Genomic DNA, 18783 nt, shown 5'->3' on the forward strand with positions numbered 1-18783 from the left:
AGGAAATTACCCAAATGTCCATGAATAGTTGAACTGCCAAGAGTGGTATATCCATACAAAAGAATATTGCAATAAAAAGCAATGAAATATATGAAAGATGAATGGATCAAGAAAATGTGGTACAGAAGGAAATCCTGTCATTTTCATGGATGAACTCTGAGGTCATTATATTGAATGAAGTACACCATAAACAGAAAGACAAAAACTATTCAGTATCACATGTAGAAACAATTTTTTATTTTAAATCTGATTTCATAGAAACAGACTAAAATGGTGGTTGCCAGGTACTCAAGGGAGAGGGAATTACAGTGATGAAGTTCAAAGGAAAACAATTTTCAGAAGCACAAGAATAAGCTCTGGTGATCTAATGTACTGCATAGTGACTTAAAAAAGAAAAAAGGAATGAAATATTGATACATACTAAAACACAGATAAACCCCAAAGTAATTTTAATGTGAGAAGCCAGCCAAGAAAAAAAAAATGTTTCACCTTATGTAAAATTCTAGAAAATGTAATCTACAGTGACACACACACATACACAAACAAGCACACACATCAAATCCCTGTGGATCATGGGAAGGAATAGGAAGGTGGAAATACTAAGTTTACAATGGGGCACAAGTAATCTGGGGGGTGATGGATATGCTCATTACCTTCACTAGAGTGGCAGTTTTACATGTGTATACATACACCAAAATTTATCGAACTGTATATTTTAAATAAACGCAGGGGCACCTAGGTGGCTCAGTGGGTTAAACCTCTGCCTTCGGTTCAGGTCATGATCTCAGGGTCCTGGGATGGAGCCCCACATCGGGCTCTCTGCTCAGCGGGGAGCCTGCTTACCACCCCCCCTCTGTCTACTTATGATCTCTGTCTGTCAAATAAATAAATAAAATCTTATAAATTAATTAATTAATTAATTAAGTGCAATTTAGTCTACATCAATTACATCTTAATAAAGTTGTTTAAAAGACAATTAGTGTGGCTGGTTCATCCAGTTGGTTAGAGCATGGTGCTAATAAGAAACAACTAAGAAAATGAAAATGCAAGCCAAAAATGACAAAAATGTATGCAAAACCTATCTCCTTGTATCATGAATGTATTAAAGATTCCTATTTTAAAAAATTTAAGACAGAACAACTCCACTTTAAAGCTCTCAAAAAAACTTTATACAGTCACTTCACAAAAGAATATAGAGGAAGCAGCAACCAATAAACACAAGAAAAAGTGCTAAATATCATTAAGCAAGAAAATTAAAATGCAAACTACTTCACAGTGACTAGAACAGCTAAACTAAAATACTGACAATCATGTGTTGGTGACTGCATAGGAAGAAAAACAACTCTTAAAACACTGCTGGTGGGAGTTTAAAATGGTACAATGCTGTGGAAAGCAATTTAGCAGTTTCTCATTAACAGTTTCTCTATTAAATTTCAAGACACATTATAAAGCTACTGTAATTACAACAGTGTGATATTCAAGCAGTGACAAACAAAATCTACTGTAACAATCAGGAGCCCCGAAACAGGATATCCACATATGTGGATATTTGTTTATAAAAAAAAAAGATATGGCACTGAATAAGAATGGATAAAGGATACACAGAAATCCATATGGCAAACCGCACAAGATTATCGTACTCAAAAATCCAATCTAAGTAGAATATAGACCTAAATGTGAAAGGAAAACAAGGAAAGTTCTAGAAAGTAACAAAGGAAAATATCTTCATGACTACAGGTACAGAAAATTTTTAAGCAAACAAGACAAAAAGAAAAAGACTAGGATGAATACCCAAGTTTTGTAGCAACATGGACGGGACTGGAAGAGATTATGCTGAGTGAAATAAGTCAAGCAGAGAGAGTCAATTATCATATGGTTTCACTTATTTGTGGAGCATAACAAATAGCATGGAGGACAAGGGGAGATGGAGAGGAGAAGGGAGTTGAGGGAAATTGGAAGGGGAGGTGAACCATGAGAGACTATGGACTCTGAAAAATGATCTGAGAATTTTGAAGGGGTGGGGGGTGGGAGGTTGGGGGCACCAGGTGGTGGGTATTGTAGAGGGCACAGATTGCATGGAGCACTGGGTGTGGTGCAAAAATAATGAATACTGTTATGCTGAAAAAATAAAAAAATTAAAAAAAAAAAAAAAAAAGAAAGAAAGAAAAAGACTGATCCCCATTAGAACTAACAACTTTCATTAATCCAAAGGCATTACTAAGAGAATGAACAACACAAGACACAGGGAAAAGGTATTTGCAACAAAAATAACCAAAGATTCTTATTCAGAATTTATAGAGAATTTCTATCTCATTAACAAAAGGACAATGCATTAGAAAAATGGGCAACAGATCTAAAAATGAACTTGAAAAAAAAAGTTATTCAAATAAAAATGCACTCACTCATCAGCAATCTGTAATATACAAATTAAAATTATATGAGGTATAGACACTCAACAGTAACTGAAATTCAGCAGTCAAAATAAGTAAAAATCACAACAATACTAAATGTTGGTGAGGATATGGAACTACAGAAATTCTCATGCAATGCTGGTGAATGCGTAAAATAGTACATCCACTTTCGAGTATAACTGGCAATCAACAATATATGAATACTGTTCATACGAATACAGACATCCTGTAAGCCAACAATTCTCTGCTACATAAATGCATGCCAATGTGCATCTGATGTACAAGAATGTTCACAGCTGCTTTACTTCTAATAGCCCTCAACTATACAAAGAATGTAAAACTAATAAAGAAAGAAGTAACTGTAATTACATGGATGAATCGCATTAACAGTGGGCCAAAGAAGCTACACACAAAAGAATTTTGTATGACTACACTCATATCAAATTCAAAAGTGAGCAAAACTACAGTGTTTAGGTGTGCATACTGTCAGGTGAAAACTCTACAAATATTAAAGACTAATTACATTTTTAAAAATGTTATCTTTGGTGGGAAAGGGGGAAGTAGGAAAGCCAATTTGAGAAGACTGCAGGCTGCCTCCAGGGTGTTGATAACGTTCAACTTTTTGATCTGAGGAATAAGTAGGCAAATGTTTAATCTATAGTAACTCACTGATACGCACATTTGGGTTATCTGCACTTTACCCATACCTTGCAGAATAAAAGAGTTAAAACCAAGGAACAGTGTTCCTTTTTGGGTTAGAAATGTGGGGGGAAAAAAGAATTTCTTTTTCACATATGTATTTAAAAAACCTGAAGAAGACATTAATAAAAGTGTAGTAAGATGGGTTAAATGGTATGGATGACAATATTTCTGAATGGTACAAATTTAAAAAATTTAACACCTGGATGGCTCACTGAGTTAAGCCTCTGCCCTCAGCTCAGGTCATGCTCTCAGGGTCCTGGGATCGAGCCCCGCATCAGACTCTCTGCTCAGCAGGGAGCCTCCCCCCACACCCGCCACCGCCACCCTCTGCCTGCCTTCCCTGCCTACTTGTGATCTCTGTCAAATAAATAAAATCTTTAAAAAATAATAATAATTAGATTCTTAAAAAAAAAAAAGTACATCCTTAGAAAAAGAACAAAGCTACTTACAGTGTTATTTAAAGAAAACCTTAACAACCCCAAGACTAGCAGAGTGCATGACACATGTAGGCACTCCACGTTTACTAAATCAATTAATGCCCCAGTACTGGAGATATTCTCTGATTGCAAATTCTGTTACCTACTTCTTTGCCTAGCTAATACAGCTTATCTGTAGAATCCATTTCCACAAGTGCCTAAACAAGTTTTTTTTTTCCATGTGAAACAACAGTGTGGCCCGTTTCAAACAAAGCAGTCATTCCTATCCAAAGTAAATCAGTCTTTTTTGTCTCAATGCTACAGTCTTATAAAAAGATGATAATCAATATTTACTTGCTCCATAAATTGTTTGAATGAATAAATGAATACATGCAGCATTATATTTGAAAACCACTACTCAATAAAGTCCTTGCTTTCTTGAGCTACAATTTGATTTTACTGCGACATTTAAAAAGTGAATTCAATTCCAGAAAAAGACTAAATTCATTTCAGAAGACATATAAATTTCAGAGTTGATTTATTATGTATCTACTTAGTTTTTAGTAAATTTAAAAATTTATTTTACTGATTTAAATTACATATAAAAATACAAACGGCCTGCCCTCCATGAAGTTTCTGGGAGTTCCATAATTTGGGACATGACAATATATCCCCCTCTAAGTTGCTGTACCTCATTCCATCTACCACAAAAAAAGAGAAGAACAATGCTTGGTAAGTTTATTTTGCATTCTTGAGGTAACATACTCTAAATGTGCTACTTTGACCAATCTTCAGAATTGCCCTCAAGGCTACTAGCAAATTCAAGATAGAGTATAAGCCACTGTACCATCTAGGCCTTATGAACCAGCATATCCAATGGTACCTTTAGTGTCCATGGCAAATATGGATGCTCTCTACAACCTCTCCCAAACACTAATCTGAGAATGACAGTGTAGATGTCCACAATTTCTCAAACATAACATCTTCTGCAAATATCTACTATACTTTTGAGAAACAAAAGTATCTATCTTGTTACTGGGCCTTCAGAGACTCTGAATGCCTAACTACAGGACATCAGGTGACAATGCCACCTGAACTTCCGATTATGAACTGCACAGTTAGCCACGCCTGTTGGGCAGGGGCAGTAGCAATCTGTGTAAAAGGCTGAGTTTACCCAGGAGCAGACAGGTAGATCAGACTCCAAAATCAACTCCTACTGCTGTGCCTCCTCTACCTCAACCCATGCCTACGTCCACCTGGGCAGTTCCTTATGACCAGCTGACTGAGAAAGAAAAACCTTCAGCCTGTTTCATCAGTGAGTCTGCATAGCATGTTGGTACCACCCAAAAGTGGATGGCCCACAGGTCACTCAAGGATGACCATGAAAGAAGGCAGTAAAGGAAAATCCTCCCAGAGAATACAAATTCTAGCAATACATTTAGATATCCATTTTGTCTGGATTGAGAGATGGCCAGAATTATTGACTGAAACAGATTTATGGGCAGTTCCAAATGGCATGGTTGAATGCTCGAGGATCTGGAAGGAACAGGATTGGAAGACTGCTAATGAGAAGTCTAGGAAAAGTTACGTGGAAGCACTTCTTTCAGAATGCGCACAGACTTTGAAGATAACTCTGTTTCATGTGAGTGCCTCAAGGGCATGCTTTGTGAAGCAGGCTTTTCATCATCAGGTGAACAAAATGACATGCCCTGTGAAAGTCAAACTTCCTCCAGGGACACCAGTGCTTGTTCAATGAGTCCATGAATGAAGCAGCCATGGTGTCAAGAGACAGAGAATATGCAGTGGCTCAATTGCTAATGCTACTGCTGGAAACCTAATCTGCAAACATCAGAGATCAAAACTAAGACTCTGATATGACACCATTGCTCCACGTGACCAGTCTCCTGGAGGCAGATTTATGATTATTTACAATGGATTCTGGAAATCATTTGCCTTCCATGTCCATGCTTCTACCAGCACCACTATCCACAGGCTCACTATATGCCTGATCTACCATCCTGGCATTCTAGATAGCACTTTTATCAAGGCACTCATTTCACAGCAGCCTAAGTACAGCAATGGTTTCTGTCTTCCCCAACAGCCAGAATACTTAGGCCTGATATTCAAGGCATGAAAGTAAGAGTGGCTCTTCTCACTGATATTACCTAGTAAATAGCTCACAGAATTTTTGCTTGCCATCCAAAAAACTTTGAGCTCTGCTGGTTTTGAGACTTAATATCCAAAGGAAGACTGTTTCTACCAGGAAATACAACTGTTTCAGAGAATTATATACTTCCACCTGGCCACTGAGCCAACGGGGAGGGAGAGAGGTTACTCTAATGGCCTGAGTGATTAATCCCAATCACAAGGGGAAATTGAGTTACTGCACAAAATGGGCGCCACCAGGACTACATCTGAAGCCTAGGTGATTCACTTAGGCTCCTCACTGTACTTCCATGTCTACTATTCAAAGTTAATGGAAAACTGCCACCATTGGGCACCTGGGTGGGTCAGTGGGTTAAAACCTCTGCCCTCGGCTCAGGTCATGATCTCAGAGTCCTGGGATCGAGCCCTGCATTGGGCTCTCTGCTCAGCAGGAAGCCTGCTTCTCCTCCTCTCTCTCTGCCTACTTGTGATCTCTGTCAAATAAATAAATAAAATCTTTAAACAAACAAAAAACAAAAAACGGCCATCATCACCACCACAAGGCAGGACATTTAAGGACCCTTTAGAAATCAAAGTTTTGTTCACATCATCAGGTAGAGAACGCAGGACAAATGAAAAGCTAGCTTAGGGCAAAAGTACTTGAATGGGTAGTGAAAGACATAAGCCAGAGGTACCAACTACAGCCTTGTTAACAAGGAATACAGGAGTTTTTCATATTTTCCCTTTGTTTATTGTATATATTATGTCTATATTTGTGTAAGTATTAACCATTTTTTTCTTTCCTCTCTTCCCCATATATTTTGTATATATAATTTATTGGAAGTGAACCTTACAAGGTACTCTTCAGTTAGCAGAATATTCAGAAGCAATGTGATAAAGTATGTAATTCATATAGCCAGCAATGCCTGTTAGGATTGTACATCTCAGTACCTTGGAGGGTAAGAAATTCTTCACTTGTATGAAGGACAGCTTTGTCTTGTAAGGTGTAAACAGAATTCTTTTGTTGGATGGGAGCTCAAAAGTGTTTAGAAGCACTGATATAGAAGCTAAGTAGCCAGGGTAGTGGACTGTGACAATTACTGCCTTTCAGTTGCAAATAGATTGTCTTTTTTTTTTTTTTAAGATTTATTTGTTTTAGACAGTGTGCAACCAGGCACATTCAAGTGGGAGGAGGGAAGGGGAGAGACAGAGTGGGTCCCAAGCAGACTCCCCTCTGAGCTCAGAGCCCAATTCCAGGCTCCATTTTACAGATCCTGAGATCATGACCTGAGCTGAAATCAAGAGTCAGACACTCTAACCAAGTGAGCCACCCAGGTACCCCTATACACTCTCCGTTTCAAATCTACTTTTTTTTTTTTTTTTTAAGATTTTATTTATTTATTTGACAGACAGAGATCACAGGTAGGCAGAGAGGCAGGCAGAGAGAGGAAGGGAAGCAGGCTCCCTGCTGAGCAGAGAGCCCGACGCAGGGCTCGATCCCAGGACCCTGGGATCACGACCTGAGCCGAAGGCAGAGGCTTTAACCCGCTGAGCCACCCAGGAGCCCCTCAAATCTACTTTGTAATAAAGGGTCTAGACTCAAGTCAATGTTCTCCTTCTGCCTACTGAAAATGTTAAAGTTCTGCCAGTAGAGGGTGCTAGTAGAAGAACGATGCAATAGAAAAATTGTCTTTAGGAGAGCGAGAGCGAGAGCGAGAGAGAGAGAGTGTGTGTGTGTGTGTATGTGTGTGTGTGTCAAAGGGAGGTCCTATCCCCAGCCTCAGGGCCTAATGATACCTGAAAAGGGGGAGGAGAGGTTCTCTTGTCAGTCCAGGTCAGCAGTTCTCTTCCTGTCAGCCTTGACCCTATGACTGTGTACCAGCTCCGGTGCAAGACAACCCAGTGAATTTCTCCATCTACTGGGCAACAGCTAACACATTTCCAACAAGACCTAAAATCCAGTTGTGGGGAAAGAGTCCCCCTTTCAGGTTTGTTCTTTCCATGGGTATTCTCCCTTGGCTCCTTTATCCTTCTCAACGCCTAATTTCTTTTTTTTTTTTTTTTTTAAAGATTTTATTTATTTATTTGACAGAGAGATCACAAGCAGGCAGAGAGGCAGGCAGAGAGAGAGAGGAGGAAGCAGGCTCCCCGCCGAGCAGAGAGCCCGATGCGGGGCTCGATCCCAGGACTCCGAGATCATGACCTGAGCCGAAGGCAGCGGCTTAACCCACTGAGCCACCCAGGCGCCCCTCAACGCCTAATTTCTTGAAATAATAATTCTTTAAACTGTCCTTGTTCTAATTATTGTGTGGTTTCTGTCTCTTGACTGATAAGAGGAATAAATATTTTTTTAAAGATTTTTTTTTCTTTTTAATTTATTTGGGGAAGAGAAAGAGCAAGCAAGCACAAGAGCAGAGAGGGGTAGAGGGAGAGGCAGACTCCCAGATGGTCAGGGAGTCCCAAGGGGAGCTGAATCCCAGGATCCTGAGATCATGACCTGAGCTGAAGGCAAATGCTTAACCAACTGAGCCACCCAGGCACCCCAATAAGGGGAATAAATATTTTTACATCTAGAGAAATAGGCTATATTTTAATGAACTAGAATACTACTTTCACTCCTTCTCCTGTAATAAATAGTGTTTGTTTTCTGTTGGTATTATAATTATCATATCCAAATGCCATTATGCTCTAATAATTAATTTTAACAGAAGACAAAAGTTATTTAATACTTAGTATATGCTTAGCATTATTTTAAGTTTATTTACAGATAATTTAATTCTAACAGTCAGCCTATGGCCTAGTACAAATATGTGTCAAATGAAAAATGCAAATCCCCTACCCAGAACTGTTTATTTTTTAATTTTTAAATTTTTAGTTTAAGTAATCTCTACACCCAGCAGGGAGCTCTAATTGAAGACCCCGAGATCAAGAGTTGCATGCTCCACTGACTGATCAGCCAGACACCACCAAAACTGTTCTTCAAATAACGATTAAACTTCTATAATCATGTTCACTGTGAAGTTCATGATGGCTGCATTAACGTGTACCATCACTTTGTTGTTTAAAATCTCATCATGTCCATGAATTATTAAAATATTAAGCTTGGGGCGCCTGGGTGGCTCAGTGGGTTAAGCCGCTGCCTTCGGCTCAGGTCATGATCTCAGAGTCCTGGGATCGAGCCCCGCATCCGGCTCTCTGCTCAGCAGGGAGCCTGCTTCCTCCTCTCTCTCTGCCTGCCTCTCTGCCTGCTTGTGATCTCTCTGTCAAAGAAATAAAATCTTTAAAAAAAAAAAAATATTAAGCTTCATTGTCTTGATCGCTAAATAATGGTGAATTATTATGGCTGATTAATGGCTACAGAAAGTCTTAACAACACATTCCTGACCATCAGAGCAGGCAAGAGTGAGGAAATATTTAAAAGAACAATACTAACTTCTAAAACTTAACTGCAGTCTCTATCATTCCAGCTTATTCTCTCTCAGTAGCTAAAACTTATTACAAATTCATTAATGTGAGCTTCAGAAACACAGGGAGAAACAAACAATGGCCCAAAGGCTTAAATAACCAAGAACTACTATGTATTTTATTTGTAAAAACAGGAGACACTATGTGTTATTCTATTAGTCAAGAAGCATAGACTTCCTAACCAAGCGTCAATCACAGAACATTTCAGGACTCAAGATAGGACTTTAAAAATGGCATCAAAAATGAGATGACCCATACAATCTATCAAGTAGACTATACTCTGATATTTAAATTTAACAGTTTTGCAACTAATAGTTGCAATTAAAAGCCTTACTTTAGAAAAATAGTAATAAAATATATATTTTAATTTTTAATCATATTAATTACAATTATTTTATAATTATTATAATTATAATAAATAATAAAATAATAAATAAGTAAATCTAAAAATATCTTCTCAACAATATTGGAAATAAGTCGATTAAAAAATTATGTTTTTATGTCACCAAATTTCAATATTAAGCCCCCAAAATTTTAATAATTGCTTAGAAAACAAATTCTTGAAGAATACTATATGTGACCATTTTTCTAAGCACCCTTCTCTGTTTTACCTAATAATTGTGCTAGTGATAATTAACAATTACCTGTAACAGTCAGGCACTCTTCTAAGATATGGATATGGATATAGATAAACTAATTTATTCCTCAAAACTACTCATAATTAGGTAATTTGCCCAAGAAATATTAGAACATTTGTCATGAACTCATGCAGATTGGCTCTTGACTGCCAATGTTTACAGACGTCTGTTCAGAGATTTGAGTGGTAGAGTTTGCTAAAACTTCATAGAGACACTTCAAGTAGGTACTATTATACTCATTTTATAAAGAAAATTAAAATTTGTATAAGGTCCTAACAGTGTTAAATTAGGACTTTAATCTAGTTGCTGTTCTCTAAAATCTGTTATTCTAAAAACCATTTTCTTAACTATTAAAATAGATCACCCTCTCTATAACCACTATTAGTAGCAACAAATTTAAAAAACATTAGATAAATCAGATCTAATCTCATATAAAACTAAAGACAAAATAAAAGATACTATGTCATGATGTAAATTTAAAGATCACATCCTCAGAAGCATGAACTGTCAATTGTTTCTTACTATTTTCAATAGTACCAGTAAGCAAGCACATTTATAAAATATATCACCTACTGAGAGAATATATACATCCTACATAAAACAGTTTAACATTAGAGATAGAATAAATAGTTGTAATATTAACTCTGCCTGCACATACTCTAAAGCAGCAAATGTAAATGTACCTGCAAGGAGGCAAGACCATGGAGTCTTTCATAAGCACAGATCCAGAAAGCAGGATATACCAACATCTGGCAACAGTTTCTGAACTGTTAAAATAAGTAAAATTAACAAGTAAATAAATACACATACGCACATGTATAGGCCTCGAAATATACATAATTCAATACAAAATACATAACATGAAATACATTCTAATAATATCATAAATCATTGACATTTAATGGAATTTGGGGAAATACTGACTGTTGCCAAAGGTTTTATACAGACCATGTGCATACGGGAAAAGTGTAATCACTACCCTAAAATACAGACTTTACAAGTATATGGTTATTAAGTCAATTTTATTATACCATTAGCTTCACATTCTTCATTTCTGTGTAGTGGATCATAAGATCTGATGAAGATTAAAGCTTAAATATTGTACTACATCTACATATCATAAAATCCTGTTTTAATAACATTAAAGACTTCCTTGGAATTCACAAGTTTATCAATATCATATCTTCACTGACAACTATAATCTGAATCATGATCTATTTATTTCTTTTAAATTGTATTGACATGAACAAAATGCCTATCAAATCTTTCATTTTATGTGTGTTTGAAGGATAAAGAATACCAGATGACTTAAATGTATCAGCCTTTTAGTTGAGTTAAATCTCCAATGGAAACCCAGAATCTTGTTAGTTGTTAGTGTATAAACTAATCATTCGGTCTTTTAAATATCTTTATCTACCATAACTAAGGTTTTAACTACTTCCAATATGTATCTGTAAAATAAATCATTTCTCTGACCTGGAGAACTTTTTATCTATATAACTGTCTACCTTGACTATACCTAACAGAGAGAACTCAGACTCAACAAACTAAAAAATCTACCTACCATTTCCTTCAAGATCACATCTTTTCTGGTATTCTCTGTATTCACTGAATACTGCCATCCTCCATCCAGAAACCTAGGCTTCTAAAACATTCCACATAGCACTCAGGGTAAGCTTTCTAGGTCAATCCCATTACTGACCATAAGAAGGAAAAACTGTCAACTTTCCAGTTAGGTACTTTATTTTTTTTTTTTCTTTAAGATTTATTTGAAAGAACATGAGCATGTGTGAGCAAACAGAGAGGATGGGGGGATGGTGGGCAGGAGTGAGAAAGAATCCTCAAGCAGACTCTGGGCTGAGCACAGAGCCCAATCCCAGGACCCTGAGATCACCCTCCGAGCCAAAATCAAGAGTCCACCAGTTAACCAACTGAGCCACCCAGATGCCCCTCCAATAGGTACTTTAAAGTTTCTTTTTTAGTATCTTCTAATCTTCACTGAGGGAAGACGTAAATGGTGGCACATCTCCTACTTAAGGTTCTTTGTTCAGAAATTCTACTTCCTTACTCTTGTGAAATAGGACTTAAAAAGTCAAGGGGGAATAAAATCAAACAATTTGCCAGAAATTAAGACAGGACAAAGTTGTTAAGTAGATGCCACCACAAGCCTCCAATTTTTATTTCACTTAGCTAAAGTGGTCACAAAGTTGTCAGTAAATTCTACTATAAATGTAGGAAAATCCCAAAGTTCACTCCCACCACAAGGAGAACCATGCCCGCCCGTGACTAAGAAACTGCTCAGACCTTGAAAAAAAATTCATTCTCAGAGCATGGTTTGGCAATGCACCTAAGTAAACCCAAGGAAAGTAAAATGCTTTCATGTGGGCCATTGTATCTCCTATTCTCTGGGCAAGCAAACTCCAGCCCAGAGAAGGAAGGCATACTTAATCTTGTCAGATCTTATTCATACAAAGGCTTCAGATGCTCCTAAGATAAAGATCAAAAAATCTTAAGATGGCCTCCATCTGCTTCTCCAGTCTCCTCTCTTACTAGTTCCTCTTCTTTCCTCATGGTGCTTGAACACATGGTTTACTTTCCCTTTTTCTACCATGTTGCTTCCCAATCCAGATCAACCATATACACTTTTTTCTCTGCTTCCACCAAACTCTAAATTAAAATTCTTGTTAACTTCCACCTTCTTTTGAAATTCTATTATGAACCAGATACAAATTTGTATTACTCTTAATATTTCTAAAAGTTTACTGAGGTATAATTTAAATACCATAAAATTGCCATTTCAAGTGCACAATCCAATTTTCATGAAACTTAAAAGAACTGTGCAAAGATCAGCACAATCCAGTTTTAGAACACTTCTTTGTGTTCCTAACCTGTAACATGCTCTGTTTCTACAAATGTGGCTTTCCTGGACAGTTCATATAAATGGGATCATGTAATATATGGTGTTTCTCCCTTGCTTCTTCCACTTGGCATGTTTTTGAGGTTTATCCATGTTGTGGTATATATAAATGCTTTATTCCTTTTTTATTGCCAAACTGTACTCCGCTATACAGCTACATGACATTTAACCATTCATCAAAAATTTTTATCATTTCTGGTTTTAGGCTGGGAATACAAATAGCACTACTAAGAACATCTTTGTACAGTCTCTGTAGGCATCTATTTTCACTTATCTAGTATAAATATGTGAAAGTGGAATTACTGGGTTATGTGGTAAAACTGTTTAACTTTTTGAGAGACTGCCACTGCTTCTATCATTTAACATCCACATCACTAACACATGAGGATTCCAGCTGTTACCGTATTGGTGCCAGTATTTGCTACTGTCTACATTTTTGGCTGTGACTACTCTAATGGCTATAAAGTGACAGCTCATTAATTTTGGTATAAATTTTGTATGGTGTAAGGTAAGGGTCTAAATTAACTTTTTGCAAAAAAAAAAAAAAAGTAAATAAATAAACTTTTTGCAAGTAAATACTTAATTAACCCAGCATCATTTGCTGAAAAAACTATGCTGGCCTCCCTAAATGCCTTAGCATCTTCATCATAAATGAACTGTACATTGGTGATTCCTTTTTAATCCTCCATTGTGTTATACCCACACTATGGACAGATCTTAGCTGGAGATCATTTAAAAAAAAAAAAAAAGGGGGGCGCCTGGGTGGCTCAGTGGGTTAAAGCCTCTGCTTTCGACTCAGATCATGATCCCAGGGTCCTGGGATCAAGCCCCACATCGGGCTCTCTGCTCGGCAGGGAGCCTGCTTCCCCCTCTCTCGCTGCCTGTCTCTCTGCCTACTTGTGATCTCTGTCAAATAAATAAATAAAATCTTTAAAAAAAATAAAAATAAAAATAAAAATGAAAAAACAACTGCTCATAAATACAAGGGTTTACTTCTAGGCTCTTAATTCTGTTCCAATGATCTATTTATACATTCTTTTCCTTGATAGCACTTAAATATGTTTACCTTTTAATTAATTTTCTCTACTCAACAATAAGCTCAATAAAGACAAACACTATGTCTCCCCACCACTCTGCACGAAGGTAAGCATAGTGTATAGCAGACAAGCTTTTAATAATAAATGAATGGACTAAAAAATGAATCAAGATAGGTATTAAAATCCTTGTGAGTTCAGTTTAATGCTTTCAAAGACTGATAAATATCACGGGCTGATAATGAAACATGGAAGTTAACAGCATCTCAATATACCAGGTGAAGCTATATAATAAAAGAGGTCATTGCTGCCAATATTTTAAGAAGGAAAATAACTCATCACCTGGAGAAAGGCAAAGACTTTACTTTTTATTTTATTTTTATTTTTGGGTTTTGTTTTTTTTTTAAGATTTTATTTATTTGAGACAGAGAGAGAATGAGAGAGCAAGCGAGCATGAAAGGAGAGATGTTGGCGGGAGAAGCAGACTCCCTGGCGAGCAGAGAGCCCAATGTGGGACTTGATCTCGGGACTCCAGGATCATAAAGGCAGTCACTTAACCAACTGAGCCACCCAGGCACGAAAGACTTTGTTTTTTAAGTAGGACATGAAAAGCACACATCACAAGAGAAAAACTGAGAAAGTTAGAAATTTCTCCTCTCCAAAGTATGCCTTTAATAGGGTGAAAAGGAAAACCACAAAGTGGGAGAAGATACATACAATGTAAGTATCTCAACAAAGGACATGGATACAGAATTCATAAATCAATTTCTACTTATCAACAGAAATACTACAGAAAACCCAATTAAAAAATGGTTAAAAACTCAAATCAGAGTTCATTAAAACACAGCTACCCAAATAGCCTACAAAAACATGAAAATCATTCATCATCAATAAGCAGGGAAACATAAAATAAAATCAGTGAGATAGGATAAAATATGTAAATCAGATTCTAATGTCAGATTCTCCTAATTTGATCACATGCATTTCCAATAATTCTATTCCTAAGAATATGCCCAATAGTAATGACTATATAGGGGCACAAAAAGACATGAACAAGATGTTTGTCGAAACTTTATTATTCACAATAGGAAAAAAACTGGAAACAACCCTAGTATCTATCAAGAGTGGGAAGGAAAAATGAATTGTGTCATTTGCACACATACAGTAAAGCAATGAAAAAGAATTAATGCAAAATCACAGAAGAATCTTAGACATTTATCAATTAAAAAAAAAAAAAAGCCTGACCAAACAATTTTTATCTGTGTGGAGTTCCATGGTGATGGAAGTCAGAACAGGATTACCTTTCCAAGAGAGGTGATTAGAGCCTTAGGAGAGCTGAAGTGTTCTATATATAACTGAATATATAACTGTTACTAATACATACTATTTTATTTATTAAACTTTTCGTGCACTCTTTCAGTTTATGAATATATTTCAATCCACTCTAAAGAAATTCCTTCCAGGGCGCCTGGGTGGCTCAGTGGGTTAGGACGCTGCCTTTGGCTCAGGTCATGATCTCAGGGTCCTGGGATCAAGTCCCGCATCGGGCTCTCTACTCAGCAGGGAGCCTGCTTCCCTCTATCTCTCTCTCTCTGCCTGCCTCTCCATCTACTTGTGATCTCTCTGTCAAATAAATAAAACCTTTAAAAAAAAAAAATTCCTTCCAAATAAATTTCAATGCTAAAAGTCAAAATTTAAACATTAAAGCTATTAGTTTAAGCTAATTAAGGAAATACTTACCAAAAAAGAATTTGATTGCCACTGTATCTCTCATAGCGTGCTCTTGCAGACATTAATCTAACATATTAAAAAAAAAGCCAAATATTTAATGATTTTATCTTCACTTTGTTTTAAAAACACTTATGATTACTTCAACAGAAAATTATCTTACCTACCACTAACTTCATTAAACTCCAAGAGTTTAGAAATATATACATCAAATGCAGTATTTTCAAAAATGTCAGTTGGGTAATATTAAGAGACAACAAATACAATACTATCATGTACACTCTATAACCTGCCAACTCACACTGAACAATGTTCCTTTTCTGCTGTGAAAAAATACACATTTGTCTGATTCACTACTGAATCCTCCTGTTAAGCTATTAGTAGCAAGGGGAAAAGAAAAGTTACTGGCAGAGGTATATACACATACATATCAAAGTCTGTTGAGAGAGAGAGAGAGAGAGAGTGTGTCTATGTGTGTGTGTGTATGCTGCTTCTTCCAAACACATGTTGACATTTGAATTATGTTATACAGAAATGAGAAAATAATAGGCCCTAACATTTATATTCTAGCAATCTGGTTTGGTCTCTAACCAGAAAAAGTAATGGATGAGCTGGTTATGGAAGGAAAATACACTTTAATTAAAACACTAAAACATTATGCAAAGTTACTACAGTAAATGCTTTACAACACTCAAAGGTGTTTTTATAAATGTAATCACAATGACAGAAGGTAGCAGGAAAGAAATTTCATTTTACAGAATAGGAAAATGGGGTTTGGAAAGTTTACGGGTCTTATTCACAGAACCCATATGAGCATACCAAATCAGGAGTTGTAATTCTTGCACTTTAATACAACACTACATCATACCCAGTCCATCTTAAGCATGGACATAATATCAAAAAGAATTACATAAAGTAAACAGTTTTGTTTTCATTGACTAGCAAAGACTCAACACTGTGTTTTGCTTCAGATATTCTCATGTAACCTTCAAAACACTGTAACAAAGATCATCTCTCATTGTCTTTATTTCATCAAAGATAAAACTGCAGCTAAGATGTTAAGATTTGCTCAAGGCCCCATGACTAAGGAAAACTGTGATGAGAAAATCCAAAGTCCTATGTATATCCTACAAAAAGCCCCTGAATGGTTTGGGCTCCTAACTATCTATATCTAAACCCATTTCAATAACTCCATCACAAAAGCTCTTAAACAGAGCATCACACTTACCTGAGCTGATGCTCCCTGAGATTTGATAGTATTTCCATTCCATGAAGATAAGAATAAATAGTATTTAAATCCTGGAGAACAGGAAAAAAAAAATTGATTATTTTTCAAATGTATCTTTCAAAATATCTTAACACCCCACAACTCTGATTTTAAGCCAACAAGTGTTCATGACAAAACTATTGACTATGGTAGACAAAATCTCTGAAATAAAAGAAATCTGAGAAGGTAAAGAGCTACCTCCACTCATACAGGAACCCTCTTCAGGACGGCTGATAAGCTTCTACTCAAGCAATGCCAGAAATCAAAAACTTAGCATTTCATATGAAAGTCTGTTTCATTTCTAAACAGATATAACCCTTCTTCCTCAGTGACATCCAGCTATTCAAAAAAGAATTATCATATCGCCATAAATTTTTAATTTATTATTTCCTTCAGATTATTCAGTCTCAGTATTTGCAGTTTCTATATCTTGAAAAGCATCCTGGCTAATCTCCTTTGGATAGGACCCAATTTGTAAATATTCCTCTAAAAATATGACCTTCTAAAGAATCTCTTTCTAAAGACAGGGAGCTTGGGTGGCTCAGTCATTAAGCATTTGCCTTGGGCTCAGGTCATGATCCCAATACCCTGGGATAGAGCCCCCCAGTCAAGCCCCACATCGGGCTCCCTGCTCGGCAGGAACTCTGCTTCTCCCTCTCACTCCCCTTGCTGTGCTCCCTCTCTCACCGTGTCTTTCTCTGTCAAATAAATAAATAAAATCTTTAAAAAAAAAAATCAAAATATTTTTGATATTTTTTTAATGGTTTTTTTTTTTTTAGATTTTATTTATTTATTTAACAGGGAGAGATCACAAGCAGGCAGAGGGGCAGGCAGAGAGAGAGGAGGAAGCAGGCTCCCCGCCAAGCAGAGAGCCCAATGCGGGGCTCGATCCCAGGACCCTGAGATCATGACCTGAGCCGAAGGCAGCGGCTTAACCCACTGAGCCACCCAGGCGCCCCTATTTTTGATATTTTTATATCTCTTTCTAAAGAGACCCAAAGCAATATTAATCAACCATTAACAACAACAACAAAAAAGTCCAGTGGGACAATCCTGTTACTCACTTTGTGAGAGAGATAGGGAACTTGTCTCTAGCCCTCATTCAAAAAACTAGGTATTAAAACTCCCAGTATGATAGAGTATAACCTCAGCCTAGAGAAGTGGCAGAGAATATAGGAGCGGCCCAAATTCTTGACAGAATGGTCTTCTTTACCACTTATGTAGAATGCTGGTGCTCAGAGATTATAAACAAGCTTAAATTCTCTATATAAAATGTACCTCCTTATTCTCTTATAAGGAACGATGACTTTATAAGACAGGGAGCTCCCCAACACTGCCTTCCTGCTTTGAGATGCAATTGGCTAAGAGAATTATCAGACGACATAAGAAAAAAGCTAAGACAACCTGTTTTTTAACAGATTAATAAGAAAACATAGAGCCACTAAGAAAAAGAGCCATGATCTGTCATTCCAAAAATTACAACCACTAATTAACCATGACGGATTCAATGACCACACCATCTCACTAAATCCTTAGGAAGATGGAGTGAAAAAGATTTTTTTTCCTATATACATATATAAAGAATAAATTAAAAGAGAAAACCACAACAAATGATAAAAGGTCTATAAAATTCTTGATGATAGCAGATAGAGAAGTGATATGATAAACTAATATTTCCATAGATGGCTACAATGGTATTTCTTATCCTATATGCTTTCAATAGGATACCTTATCACTCCCCCATCAAAAACTGGAATCTTATGTGCCTTCCCCAAGAACCTGGTTGGTCCTTTGATTTGTTCTGATCAAAAAGAATGTGGCAGAAGTAAAGATGTGTCACTTGTAAGATTCAAGTACCCTGACACCACCAATGCTGTGAGGAAGCCCACTAGTCTCATGGAGAAAGGCCACATGGAACAGCACCAAGGCATCAGATATGTAAGTCATGTCTTCTTACACCAGAAGACAAATGAAACTGAGATAATGATCCCAGCTGAGGTTTGGTGGAACAAAAGAACCAACCACCCAGCCAAAACCTTCTGGATTAAAGTAATAAAGTC

The 18783-nt window shown here is 36.7% G+C and overlaps 1 protein-coding gene across 6 annotated transcripts in view; it reads right to left on the reverse strand.

Annotated features, from left to right (window-relative positions):
- Positions 1 to 18783, reverse strand: part of RAPGEF6 (Rap guanine nucleotide exchange factor 6) — a 192975-nt gene that overhangs the window by 152777 nt on the left and 21415 nt on the right. For 5 of the 6 annotated variants that reach the window (XM_047729928.1, XM_047729923.1, XM_047729924.1 and 2 more), the window contains exons 2-4: positions 16685 to 16755; positions 15469 to 15525; positions 10461 to 10544 (exon numbers count right to left, since the gene is read on the reverse strand). In XM_047729928.1, the coding sequence (XP_047585884.1) occupies positions 10461 to 10544; positions 15469 to 15525; positions 16685 to 16755 (212 nt within the window). Of the gene's footprint in view, positions 1 to 10460; positions 10545 to 15468; positions 15526 to 16684; positions 16756 to 18783 lie in introns of those variants that run through there. The other variant, XM_047729927.1, reaches the window with a different exon arrangement.

Source organism: Lutra lutra, chromosome 5, assembly GCF_902655055.1.
Source record: "Lutra lutra chromosome 5, mLutLut1.2, whole genome shotgun sequence".
In the NCBI taxonomy this organism is placed as follows: Eukaryota; Metazoa; Chordata; class Mammalia; order Carnivora; family Mustelidae; genus Lutra; species Lutra lutra.